The sequence below is a fragment of the Sander vitreus genome, chromosome 5 (assembly GCF_031162955.1).
Source record: "Sander vitreus isolate 19-12246 chromosome 5, sanVit1, whole genome shotgun sequence".
Lineage (NCBI taxonomy): Eukaryota > Metazoa > Chordata > Actinopteri > Perciformes > Percidae > Sander > Sander vitreus.
The window spans coordinates 16512955-16527327 of NC_135859.1; the positions used below are offsets into that span (position 1 = coordinate 16512955).

At 40.2% G+C, this 14373-nt stretch overlaps 1 protein-coding gene across 2 annotated transcripts; it reads right to left on the bottom strand.

The window, feature by feature from the left end:
- Positions 1-404: 404 nt before the first annotated feature.
- Positions 405-14148, bottom strand: trpv4 (transient receptor potential cation channel, subfamily V, member 4). Of its 2 annotated transcripts, XM_078250664.1 has the most exons (18): positions 13825-14148; positions 13319-13475; positions 12536-12617; positions 11493-11941; positions 10740-10918; positions 9426-9578; positions 8465-8605; positions 6709-7007; positions 6397-6576; positions 5990-6148; positions 4977-5069; positions 4777-4850; positions 4242-4407; positions 4081-4147; positions 3268-3572; positions 2695-2822; positions 2481-2602; positions 405-2342 (listed from the first exon to the last, which is right to left on the bottom strand). In XM_078250664.1, the coding sequence occupies exons 3-18, from the start codon at positions 12542-12544 to the stop codon at positions 2242-2244; spliced, it is 2625 nt and encodes an 874-aa protein (XP_078106790.1). In that variant the 5' UTR covers positions 12545-12617; positions 13319-13475; positions 13825-14148; the 3' UTR covers positions 405-2241. The 2 variants fall into 2 exon arrangements, with proteins under 2 accessions (XP_078106790.1, XP_078106789.1); XM_078250663.1 differs by lacking the exon at positions 13319-13475.
- Between the last annotated feature and the right edge of the window lie 225 nt (positions 14149-14373).

A 14373-nucleotide genomic window follows, 5' to 3' on the forward strand; every position in this document is an offset into this window, starting at 1 on the left:
AAAACCTTCTGGGAAAGATAATATAGTTGGTTGGCCACCAAAAATGTAATTCTTGATTTTCCATATGGTAATATAAAATGTAGGGTTTTCATGCAATGAATTATAGAACAATGTTGTGATAATACTGAGATGAACATACATGTAGATATTTAAAGGTTTGTCCAACAATACTATATCTTTCTTGTTAAAACACAAAATGGAAACAGAAAACCAGATTTTAAAAACCCACAAAAATCTTACATTTTCCATATTAAACTATTCTTTCTTTCTTTTTATGGGTATTGTTTTCAGCACTTTCCAAACTGTGTTTTATCATTTAAGCTTCCCTTACAAATTCAAATTAAATAATTTCTGGTTGATGCTGATTGGTAGCAAATAGGATAAAATAACTTAATCAATCAATATTGTATGGTTCATAAAATTAATTCAGTGTTTAATGTTCTGTGCAGCAATGTAAAAACAACATGAAATGCATAGACATGTCTTTTTATAAAAGCAATGTAAACATAGTGAACAATGACCTGTGACCCCCAACAGTAATGAATTAGTGATGATATGGTCTATCTGCTCTTAATAAAACCTTGTCATGTAGTACAATAACAGAAATACATGTATACATACAGTAGTTGTGCATAAACAATATGCTCTATAGGGCAAGGCGCCAATTGCAATGAAAACACTGTAGTAAATAGGGGGAAGCACATAATAGCAAGAACTGAGAGTTGATTATGCAAATACCCCAGCTGCAAAGGAACAATAACTGGAAATTCAAAGACAAACCATAACACGGAAGGCTATTGTCTTGCATTTGCATATTTACTTGACAACTATAACCTGCTCACCATGTCCATCATGTTCAGAACAATGTCTTTGTGTTCATATAATAATGCACACATCAGAAATTGGCATAGTGCATTGTTTCAGTTAAAATGAAAGCTGCGCTGCCTGAGTTGGCGGACTAAGCCTGAGACTTTGAGTCTACTTATTTAATACGGTATAGAAAATGGAGAGAAAATACACTTTATACAATACATATATCCTGTTTATATACATTAAACTGCCATAGCCTGAACAATACACATTCAAATTACCATATAGGATATCATCTTAATGATACATATAGGGACCTCTTAAGTATAAAGCAAACAAATACAAGCAGAACTATAGGTCTATGAATATTTATTGCAATGATGAAAAAATATCTCCCATTGTGATTATATCTGTAAATGGCATTTCTACCAAAGCTTTTGTTTACACTGCTAATGCAATAATACAGTAATTATGCTTCTGCTAGCTATTAGAAAACCCCATGATTCTGTTTTCTGTAACATTATAATGAGACTGGAAATGCTAAAATATTTTGACTCTCTTGAATCCCTGAGTGATCAGCCTCGAAATGCTGTAAAAAACGTTTTTTTATAATACTTTTTCTTCTTTTTATCTCAGCTTTGGTGTTTTTAACTCTATTCTATGTTTTTTAGATCAGTAATTCTTTAAGACATTTTACATCCAGTGTCTGTGTGCTCTGTCCTATTATAGTACACTGACTTAGGTTGCGTCCAAAATCGCATACTATGCACTACATACTACATAATATGTATACTATTGTTCATCATACGTTTGTGTAAATAAACAGTAGTGTGTATCTTTTCGGACGCACTAAGCTGTAAGTTTCAACGTCACTTCCTGTGAGCCTCCTTGCCGGTTGGAGACGTGTAACCATAGTAACCCTGGCCAACCTCAGCTCTAGCGGCATTGCCAGATAATGCTTAAATTGCTGAAAAAGGTAAGCAACTAGACCAATGTTGCAGATGACAAAATGACAGATTTTAATATGTAGATTTTTATAGTAAATTAAAGAGTTTTTGACTTTACAGAGCTGCCTTGGTTGCTGTCCGTCTGTTTCGAACGTTGTTGTTTCTGCCGCATTGCATTATCAGATACCGGCGTAGTGTCCAGTGTTTGCATACTGTAATATTTCACTGGAAATGGTATGCAATTCACATACTATTGGTTTCATACTAAGATTTCGGACGTACTAAAAAATCTCACATACTGTTTCAGCCTAGCATGTCAGTATGGAATTTAAGACGCAACCTTACTGTAATATTTACTATACTTTCTCTGAACAAAAGGCACATCAAATCTGTGCAAATTAGTCACCTGCAGAGTGATCTCACTGGCAATGATGGCTCTCTGCTGTCTCTTTATAAGAAGGACAGCACTAGTCTTCTGCAGGCGTCAGTGCCTAGGCGCCAGCGGCTCCATCTCTATCACCAGATCACGAGGCCGCGGACTCTTATTCAACTCCACCACCCGCGGAACCACTGTGGACCAGCGGTCTGGAGGGATGATAAAAAAAAATAAAAATAAAAAAAAGGATTTGCTTTGATCTGTATGAATAACTAAGTCTGCGCTCCACATGAATCTATAGTTATTTGTCGATGCATTTATTCATGAGAGCACAGTGAGAACCTCACCTCTCCGCAAGGCTCTGACACTCTGCTGCAACCCGTTCGCTTGGCATGTCTCATTCTTGCCTGGATCCTCGTTGATTATCGCTAGGTTCTGATTCCAGTGGCACCAGTTCACCTCATCCACCCTGATATAATAAGACGCCATTGGGTTAGACAGTTTTCTTTGAAGTGGCATTGGCGCTGTAGAGTGACTGTGATTATAAGCCATGCACAATACCTGAAGCACCAGCGTCGGTCAGGTGTGCCATCCCAGCTCTTCCCCACAGTCACCATCTCCCCGACTCGAAAAGACTTCCGAAGGCAGACTGGGAAAGAGCGCTCGATGTCCAAGATGGTCGTTGCCCACTGTGAGTATGAGTAAATTATGTTCAGAGTATCTAAGCCACTCAAATAACAAAAACCTATTTTCTTACTCACATCTTGTGGTAATTAGCAATGCAGATACTGTATGGGTTTTATTTGGCAGGTTTGGAGATATTCATTCGAGATTTCTGCATCCACTCCAACACATAAGAGGTGAAACTATAAAATACTTATTTTGTTTGTGGTGCTTACAGTTATGAATAATTACATTTTCCTGCAGCCACGCTAGTGGCTCTGTGAGGCTGTACTTTGGCTCTCTTTGAGCTAAACGCTAACATCATCTTGCTAACCTGCTCACAAGGATGATGCTAACATACACATATAAGACAATATATGTTTTCATAATTTGGGAAAACTGACCCTTTAAAGCAAGAGATCAATTTTCATTGACACTGACACCCACAAACTTAAGTTACTTCCAGCTCACCTGAAGCTTCCAGATCTTCTTGCTCTCTTTCGACACCTGTCCCACCGTCTCCCCCATCAAAGCGATCAACATGTTCAGCAGCAGGACAAAGGTGAGGATGATGTAGGTAACCAACAGGATGAGGAAGACTGCAGGATACTGTGCACTGTGGATCATGTCCAGGTCTCCCATCCCAATGGTCAGCTTAAAGAGGTCCAGTAGGAAAACACTGAAGGTGTCTTGGTCCCTGCAGTTAGGGTAGGTGGGGCAGCCCCCTTCACACTCTGTGCCCGGTGGAGGACACACTGTCAGCAGGGACACCAGGGCTGTGGGGTAGAAAGAACAGAGGAGGGTTGTGTGTCTGTGAGCGCTTAAAGCAACAGTTTAACATTTTGGGAAAGCTGCCTATTCGCTTTCTTGCCAAAAGTTAGATAAGGTCATCGATAGTGCTCTTATGTCTGTCCATTTAATATGAAGCTACAGCCAGCCTTGAACATTTTTACACTACGTTTTATGTACAGAACAGATCAGAACAGATACTTAACAGGTTAAGTAGTGAACTTCAGAGGTACTGGTAGGCAATTTCTTTACCTTTTGACATAGCCAAGCTAGGACCCAGGTACTGTTAAGTTATCATAAAGACTGGGAATTGGGGAAAAAAACCTGTTTGCTTCGTGCTAAGCTAAGCTAACCGTCTCCAGGCTGTAGCTTTATGTATGTACATTAATGGACAGATATGACAGTGTTATTGTTTTCTCCTATTTCCCAAAATGTCAAACTATCCCTATTAGTAATGCTGACATACACCTGTAAGGTTAGGTGACCAAAGCCTACCTGATGCATATCCAATCATGAAGAGCACGTACACCAGCAGAAATCTGAAAAGGTCTTTGAAAAGAATCTGTGAACCAAAAATAAAATAAGTGTTAAGACACATGGATGGTGATATTTAGGGTTCATTCATTTTCATTGGTCCATGTTCTCTATTTTCTAACCTTCTGTATCATGATACTATAGGTGCCAGTGAGCTTCAGGCCTCTGGTGAAGTAAAGAGTGTTCATCCAGCCCAGGACAAGTGCAAACACCATCACAGCCACATAGGTCTTAATGCCAGACAGGTAGAGAGCAGCTGTGACTATAATCAGCACAGAGTAGATGAAGCTAGAGAGGACAGAGAGAAGTGTGTCAAGGAAGTTGTTTGAATGCTAAAGTCTGTGATACTGAAGTAATATATGAACGCAGAAAGACGTGATTGCAGGAAGGCGTGATTGTATTTTTAACAGAATGTAGACATTGTTGCTAATGGTTTAAATTAACACAGTTCAGAGAGGTGCTTGACATTCTCTGCTCTTTGTGTTGACCATGGGTTTAATTAAAGATGTAAACTATAAAACATGTTGGGGGAGGAGGTTGAGAAATTAATTAGATGACTCACTTTAGAGGATGCAAAATTTGCCTAGAGTAAAAGTCAGCAAGAGCTACAGCAGAGGTGAGGAAGAGGGCAAGCAAGGGCGGAGGATGGAGACTTACTACAGCAGTTGAAAGGATCCATCAATAAATAAAGACTTAACCCCGGGGCACTTCTTCAAGAAGAGGTCCTTAATCTGCAAAGAGCAGGATAGACATTTCCATAATGACAACAACACTGTCATTACAGGCAAGAGACCGGGAGACAGCAGTGAGCAACCAGTGATCAAACTATAAAGAGGCATCAGCGCATATTGACTCACATTGGTGAGGAAGAAGAAGATTCCTGATGCTAAGGTGACGATTTCTCCCGCCATACGCAGGTGGTCAAAGGATGTGGTGTAAGGGTACGGAGGCTGGAGGGAAGGAAGACGAGACTTACCGATTAACTCAATCTGAACATTTTAGCAAAAAAATATATATACAAAATACACCATATCAGTTGATACGACTAAACAGAGAGTTAAAGGATTATTTCAACAGTTTGAGAACTATACTTATTTGCTGTCTTACCAAAAGTTAGATGAGAAGATTGTTATTAATCTAACATCTGATCTGTCCATTAAGATAAAGCTAGAGCCAGCTGCCGGTTAGCTTAGCTTAGCATTAGCATGTAACCCCCTCTGTAAAACCACAATTTTCCGTTTTTACATTTGCATATAGAAAAAACTAATATATATAGGATATATTGCGTAAAATCATTAGAAGTGCTAGAAGGTGGATTTTTTTTTTTTTTTACTTTTAACAGAGCCAGGCTAGCTGGTTCCCTCCAACTTCTGGTCCTCATGCTAAGATAAGCTAACCAGCTGCTGGCTGTAGCTTCATTTTTAGCGTACAGATATGAAAGTGGTATCAATCTTCTCATCTACCTACTTGCAAGAAGGCAGAAATATATTTCCCAAAACTTTTAAATATTCCTTTAATATAGTGCAGTAAGTGATCACTTGGTACAAAATTGATACAAATTCAGAATACAAATGTACTGCTCTGGTACATGATACATTAACATTTCATGTACAAAGAGTATTAAGCTATCTGATGTACAACGCATGTGGCCTACACATAAAACATACACTGTACACATATATATACATGTATACTAAATAAGCAAAACGTTAAATAGCTGCTATGGTACAAAATATGTTTGTATGTTGTCCTGAAAATACAGTGCATCATGGGCACATTCAACAATTTCACATCATAAAGCATTGATCTGTCCCTATGAGATCTGTCTACGCTGTGAAAACGTCCACATTTCCAGTAGTTTCACACCTACCGTTTCCTGCGTTGGGCGGTAATAGGCCACTAGGGTGAAGATGATCATGGTGATGAGGTAGGAAACCACACTGATGTAAAAGGTGACAGCAGCAAACTTCTGCCATTTGGCCCTCAACAGCTCATTGATAGGCTCCACTGCCAGCATCTCATGGCGGTTCTGACAACGGGACCAGAAACATCACACATGACATGTAATAAAATAAAGAACAGACAGAATGTACACACACAGAAACTTTTATCGCAATCTGGTTTTTGATGCACCTATACTGTACATGTTTTATGTTATGCCTGGTGTCTTGTTGCTCTTAATACTCTGATCCTGAGAGAAACAATATTTAATTTCAGCTGTATTTAAAAAAATAGTTGGAATAAAAACATAAACGTGAGCAAATTATTGTTATTCACCTCATTGCGGCTGTTGTAGACCAGGATTTCCAGCACAGACGGTTCCTCTCCACATGTATCCAGTGAAGACAGGTCATAGAGGGACGAGTACACTGGCCCATACGCCCAGTCCTTAAACTTACGTGACAGATGACGAACTTCCTCATCTTTGATCTCACGCCGGATAATGTGCTGAAAAACCTGGAGGAATAACGAAAAGCTGACCTACTGACCTTTAACTTAAAAATATTATGGCCTGTGGAAATGGGATAATGAAAATTTTCTTTTATTATACTGATGCTGCTTGACACAACAATATATCATTATCGCTACCCCGATCTTGCCCAGCTTGGCGGCCATCATGAGGGGTGACATGCCATCGTTGTTAAACACCGTCTCCAGGCTGCAGTCTGGGTAAAGCTTGGCACTCTTGATTAGCAGCAGGTCGTACATCTTTGTGAGGAAACGTGTGTTGTCCTTGGTGTTGTCCGCAATGTGCACTAGGGCGTGCAGCACCGTGTTTCCACGTGAATCCTGGCGCCGCAGGTCGGCCTTCTTGTGTGGATTCTCAGTCAGGTAGTGCACTATGTCAGGCTGGTTAGTGCATGCAGCCAGTGAGAGAGGCAACTCACCTAGGCAAACACAGAGAGAGAGAGAGAGAGAGAGAGAGAGAGAGCACTCATTATTACATATTGAATTCACAGGAGATTAAAGGAACTGTATTTCAGATTAAAAATAAGCAAATCAACAGGAGGGTTAATTAAGAACCGTAGCTGACGTCTGTATGTTTTTGCAAAGCATACTAAACATGGATCAAAGATTTGACTTAAATCCCCGATATGAAAACAGCACAATTAGCAGTTGTTTGAGGGAAGGGCGCAATGGGGCCAGAGTGCCAAAAGCAGCTGCTGAAAATGAGCCGTTGCCATGGGTGACAGATTACTTTGTCACCTCACATAGAAACACTCCTCTTCATGGATTTGCACGGGTGCATGCAGAGTGTTAGCGTGAGTCTAAATCCCATTAGCCATCAGCCCTGCCAGGTTCCTGTTCACCTCACTACAAAGCTCCGCGGCAAATTACTCACACTGTGCCCGGACACGCTGGGATTTGGAGAATGACAACCGTGCTAAGTGCAAATAGAAATCATCTCCTCTGTGATGAGGGAGAAATATATTGCATGAACAAAAAACAACAAAAAAATCTTAGAAATTGGGTTGGGTAAGAAATAAAACAGAGTCCATAACAAGCGACCTTTCTTTCAGTGTTTTTGGAGAGTTACATTAAAATCAATTATATCTGCTATAATTACCTTCAGGAGGCTAAAAGGACACACTGTTATAAATAACAAATCCCACATGTGATGTAGGTTGTGCCTAAACGGACACCACAGAGGGCAGTGTTGAGTTTAGTTTACAGGCTCTGATTTATTTTCCCTCTCTTACAAGTCAGTGAAGTCCTGCCCAGAGGAGGGTTAGCCGAGGATGTTTACTTTTCTTCACTGCAGAACACTGACACCTTTGACTGGACAACCTCTCGAACATATGACACAATGCTTGTCTTTTCATGTGTTTTTGGAGCACCACTAATGATGGTTTCTCGAACGATACTTTAGAAAACATTGGGCTATGAGGTGGACTTCACGTCTGGACCACAGCAGTATCCTGACTGCGTTTGCTTCCAAAACCTGCCACATTAAGAGAAAGGGTGGGGTCTTATATGTCACTTCATTTCTCCATGGCAACAGAGGTTTCTTTACCATGTACCAACTATTTTATCTTGGCAGCTGCTGTAGAACACATCGAAAAACTTTGACGTCAACTCTGTGCAGTAAAAAACAGAATAACTTCTTGTGAGTAAAGCAAAAACTCAGAGCCAGTGTGGAAACTGACTGAGTGACCAGTGAAGTCATAGAAACCACAAACACACCACATCATTACCACCGTAAGAGGCAGAAAATACAGTAACAGTTTTCCAGAACTCTTCCTGTGACCGTCGGTATACAGTGCTTTATCACCTAAGGAGAGAGTTAAAGGTCTGCTGAAAATTGAAATATAGAAGAACAATGACACAAGAAAAAGGTCCTTACCAAAGTAGAAGTAGCCCCCCTCGTCTCTGGGCTGGAAGAAGCGTCCCCTCGCCTGGGCGTGAACATCAGCTCCCTTCTCCACCAGCAGCTCCACATAATGCTTACAGCGTCGCTCAATAGCAATGTGGAGAGCTGTCTGGCCTGGCAATGCAAAAAAAAACACAATAAAACAGAAACAACTGAACTATTATTAGTATTCCAAGGTGTGTGTTTTGTGTGTTGTGTTCAATCACATAGATATCAGCTGAAAGAATGTGTTTTCACAGAGATAATTATTAAATGAGATGTTGACAGGCATTCTTTAAGCAAAAATAGGCACAGTTACACAAGAGAAAGAGTGTCAACTCCTGCCATTTGAGAAACCCAATTTCTCCAATTATTAGCTAGAGGGTTGAGGTCATAAAAGAACAGACTAAAAGCCACAAGGGGTTAGGGCTTCTTTTATGTGCAGGTTGTTTCTATGGGGTCAAAACCCAAAGAAACCGAGCCCTTCAAAGTTTTTATGTTGTCACATAAAAAGGTGTTTCCTACATGAATGCCTTAAACTGAGTACCATTCTTGTGAAAATTACAGAGTACAGAGAAACAGGCAAATCAGGCAGTCATGGAGAAACGATAAAGAGCAACACCAAATTTTGTGGTGAAGGCTGATGGTTTCGTCAACAATGTAAGGGACAAAAGCTGAAACAAATGAGGCCTGGATCTTCTCATTTACAGAGCTGTAAATAGTTGCTGTACACATATATAATACAAATACAGTACTTTTACCCATAATGGGTTGTCAACCACCAGCCAGGCAAGCTACAGTAACTCTAAACCAAACAGCTTCAACTTCAATGAGGGGATCGCCGTATAAAACTGCAGAATTCAAATGACTTATTTCTTCAACAACTCCTTTAAATTGCAAATGACTTTTATGTAAATGCATGGTATCATTGTTTGGTTATGTCCATTGTCCATACCTCTGTAGTAGACGTCCCTGAAGGGCGTATTGATGAACTCTCTGAGGTTTCCGGTCTTCTCTGCTATGTCCACCAGCAGTGGGATGGTGACGTTCTGCCTACCGTAAAGGTTCAACAGGGCTTTGGGCAGACATGTCTTACCCGTGGACAGCTCTGGTGGAAAAATGAAATTAAAACAAAGAATGTTTTTAGTATAAGTACACCTCCATCATGCTCCAAATGTGTTCATTTTAATTACTTTTAAACAGGATGTCACTATCAACTATGTAAAAGCGGATCTTTTTTTTGCATTCGTACTACTAATGGCAGAAGCTAGACATTACAACCATTTATCCATTACTTTTAGCTAACTTATGACTATAACTTAGCTAATTTGAACTGTTTATTATATATCAATTGTATCTATCTCAACTATTTATTCAGTGCTTTTAGCTAAGTATTTTACAATTGATACATTACTTTTAGCTAGCTGCTTAGACTTCTCCACTTGTTTGCTAACGTTAATTCTCTTTTACACACTCTTAATTGTAACATGTTTTTTTTTTTTTTCTTCTTTTAAATCAAATTGTAATTTCAGTTTTTTTGAATTAGTTGTTCTACTCCACAATCTTTCCACGTACCCCCTCGGGTAGAAGGTTCTTCTACCCTGGTTGGGAATCTACTGTCATATTAAATGTGACGTCCTGGTGTGTTCCTCTAAATGAGTACATTACGAAAGAAAAACTGAATTTTTGGAATTGTCGCATGCAGATAATTAAGTAGGGTTCATGAGATCAAACTGTAAAAAGACAGGGGTCAAGAAAGCTCTTCACCATTTTTTAGTCTCTCAGTTTTTGAAAAAACACTGTAAAGCCCTGTTTAAGTGTTTAAAGGAGATGACAGTTAGCTGTGATTTCTCTCCGCTCCTTGTTATCAGCCTGAAAAAACTTCTTAGACACACAGGAAGCTTTCCTTGGGCCTGCCTCTAGCAACTCAACCTTTTCCCTCTCACATCCTTTGAGTCAAAAACAGCAGAGGGAGGAGCAGGGGTTGTACAAAAGGCCAAAGGTAGAACTGTCACTAGATAAAACTGAGTTTCTGCTTTAGAGCTAAGGCAGAGTCTACGTTAAAGAGAGAGAATTTTGACAGAAACTGTGTGAAAGAGTGAAAAAGGTAGCTGTGTCTGCATCACAAAAATGACTTCTATCCGAACCCAAAGCCATTTTGTTCCCTTACAATCTAGTGTAGTTGTAGTTTCAGTGGTTGGGTTAGACAGGCAAAAAATCAGTACACAGATATCTGATGTGACTGACAACCTACACCTTTTAGTCTCACCTTTGAACTCCTCATCAGTTAACCTCTTATCGTGACTTTGCAGGTACTCCAACAGGCCCTCGAGGGCCTTTGGGTCTGCATGTGACACGCCTTCGAAGAGGAGAGAGCGGTTGAATATTTTCATTACTTTTGGTGGGTCTGAGCTCTGACCATCATCACAGGACTCCGTCTCAGTTTTACTAAGGAGACACAAAAACATGACATCATGTCACACATTTACTGGTGTTGAGTTATATTTCATTGACATAAAATACAAAATTGAATGGGTGTTTAATGCACAAACCATCTTTTAAGCAATCATCCACACCCTCAAGTTCTCCAGTAAATAGATCTCTGTGTGTATGGGACAGGTCCAGCAGCCTGAATATTACCTCAACGGCTGCAGGGGGACCAACAACTTGCTCTCTGTTAGGTCAGTGAATGGGCTGAATGAAGCTTAGTTCAGTGTGTGTGTGTGTGTGTGTGTGTGTGTGTGTGTGTGTGTGTGTGTGTGTGTGTGTGTGTGTGTGTGTGTGTGTTTGTGTACAGTACATACTTCACAACTCTGTCTACAGAGTGGCAGTTGTAGTAGATTTTAATTTTTATGACCACGTTTTTCCAAACCAGTCCTTTTGTCCCTGGAAAAAATCCAGTCTAGGTTCACTACTGTTAAGTCAGAAAACCTTAAACTAAAAAGTCTAAAGGAACACACAATTATTAAATCCTAGAAACACATGTGAATTGTATTTTAGAGACAGTGAAACCCCTTCTCACCCTCTTGGGAGCTTCTTCCTGCGTCGCTTCTGGTTGCTGGTGTTCCTGTAGGTACCATAGTCAAAGAGTGAGTCCATGGGTGCTTTCTTGGGGCCTGGAACCACATTTGACTCATATATGGTGGATTCAAATAGGTCCATCGGGGTGGAAATGCCCTTCATGAAAGCACCCTGGAACTTCATCCGCAGGTTGTGTCTGCCGTCCGCGGGCTGGCCGGGTTGAACCAGCTCCGGGCCTGAATCCTGACTCGTGTCCTGAGTTGACGGCAAGCCATCCTCGTTCTCAAACAGGTGTGAGAGCTCAGACGGGGCGAACGCTGCATCGCTCCCAGGCTGAGCGGCCCCGTCATCGTCTGTGTCCACAGAGAGAGCAGCTCTGGCAGGAACAGAGCCGAGGGTGTCGGCCTTGGACAAGGCAAGGTGGCACCTTCTGAGGAGAGCAGAACGACCCTGGAATACACAAAATGTTCTGGGTGAGTTGCTTGGCCTTTAGATTGTCAGGAAAGTATTGTACAACTGGAAACAGAAGTCTTAAAATGTGCCCTGTGGAGTTTTCTTGTTATGTATACATGTATAAACACAAGTTATGTATAAATTCAGTGTTACTCACCTAAAAAATCATTGTGGTCTAAAAAATGTGTTGAATGTATTTCCTTCTTTGTGAAACATTTGCAAAGCCCATGGTAGGACTTATTATATTATTTGTATCTTTTATTTCCTCGTGTATGTTTTTCTGCTTATTGAGCAGCATTAAAATAGTCTCTTAAATGATGGTGGACCTGATATAATTTAAGGCCACATGAGGAAGAAGGAAGAATGATGTGCAAATAAGAGATGTGAGATGCAGCTGACAGGAACTACTGCAGGAAATAGCAACACAAATGTGTGTATGCTATCCACTACAACAAGTGCAAAGTGGACAAAATCTAAAAACAATTTAAATAATTGTATTAAGACTATAATTAGCAAAGGAACCTTGGAAGTGCCAACTTGAAGTTTAAAATGGATTTTAAAGTACACATTTGGCATTTAACCCCTCTGTACCTCATTCATCCCTTTTATCACAATGATGTGCCAAATTCCTCTTCAAGGGAAACTGGAAATGATGCTGAAGCATATGGGCGTCCTGTAGAAACAAATACAGTCACCATCGATTGACACCAAAGTACAGACAAAAACAAATCTGTAGGTCCTGAGTGATATAAAAAGAGCTCTGTCAGTTGGGGTTGGAATATATGGAAAAAGTAGGAAGGTACTGATGCCAACACCAATAGCATGGCTGTGACAACGGCCTCTCATTGGTCAGAAGGATATTTCCTTTTACAGGCAGAATCACACCACCTACCTACAAATAACAACTGGTGCTTCTGTGCACATACAAACACTTCACTGCAACAGTATGCTATCACATGGGAATTTGTACATGACATCCTCACGTTCCCCCTGCAGCTTCCTTTCAAATCGTACACTTTCTTGAGTTTGTTCAAGCCATTGACAACCTATTTTAGCCAGACTGTGCTGCAAAGGAGCAACACAAACATGGGAGTTGGGGTCCCACTAAGGGGAAGGCATGACTCACAACCCTGTCTGACACACAGGGGGATTATCATGCCTTTACACTTCAATGGGCATTTGAAGAAAGCAGAGGAACAAAAAAAGGCTGCCCTTGATATAGGCCTATAACTATTAGAACAGACTAAGAGCAAAGGATTAAGTTGTTAGGCGGAGGTGCCTGTAGGCAGAGAGTACCCACTGTGTCAGAGTGATAAAAGTGGATCTTGAAATAATTTAAATAGTAGACCCAAAGCTCACATATTATCCACTTACTGGGTTAGGAAGTGGAAGTCCAATTGTGAAAGTTTCTAAATGTGAGTGACTCTATTGTAGCCTCAGAGATGTGGGACTTCCTGCTCACTGTCACTGCTGATGACATTATCCAGAGCAAGACAGGCTGGATACTCTTCCTGGAGCCAAATGGCTTGTTCTAAACAATAATAGATTTAAGGTTTTAAAGGTCACACCATTGGTTTAACATCCCATAAACGTATAGATTAACTGGGCATAAACTAAATGAAACTAGACTAGAAATAGACATTTCTAGAACGAGAAACAAATAATAAATACAAGTAATAAATCGAATAATTAGGCTACACAAAACAAAACTAGTGTTAAAATGTTAAATTATAGCAACACATGAGGAATCATTAAAAGTCAACTTTCTCTCAAACAAGGTCTCAATAATTATTAAACTAATACGAAGGTCAGTTACATATATTTTAGGATGCCTTCGAATGCATGTCATGAAGAATATAACAATCAGAGGTGTTACTTACCTTGTTCAAATATGATGATCTAATTTAGTTTTTCTTCAAAAATAAACTATTCTGCAGCTTTTGTTCCATAGTTTGAAACTAATTTCTCTCTTGAACGCTTCTCTGCTGCCTCCTCGGGTCTAATGTAGCCTACCTCCTGCCCATAGACTTTATAAAACTGCTCCTGCCAGATGACACAAAACGCTTTGACAAAATTTACAGAAGCCCACTCCTCTGATACGTGCGTGCGACCGCCGGTAAGTAAAGTCTTTTAGTGTCCACCAGAACAACAGAAGCTTTCACACAGATTTTGGGTGGGGCAAAGTGGCCGAGCAAAAAACCTGAAATCTGGAGCCAACGCTGAAGTGGAAAAACCAGTTTCAGTTGAAACATGCAACTACCTGCAACGCTGCGGGCTACAACGTTCTACTACAACCTGCCAGAATGTTGCGATGTAGTACCAGTGATGACAGCTAGGTGCTGACTAAAAAATATCCTCTGCCTGCATTTAACATGATATTTTTGAAGCCTCTCATTTATTCTTGGAAGGTTTGTACAGTTTAGATGTCA

Coding starts and splice junctions, on each gene's coding strand:
- trpv4 (XM_078250663.1), bottom strand. Junction 6,577..6,708: donor CCAAGCTGGGCAAGATCGGG/GTAGCGATAATG, acceptor TTATTCCTCCAG/GTTTTTCAGCACATTATCCG. Junction 5,070..5,989: donor ACCGCCCAACGCAGGAAACG/GTAGGTGTGAAA, acceptor CCTTCCCTCCAG/CCTCCGTACCCTTACACCAC.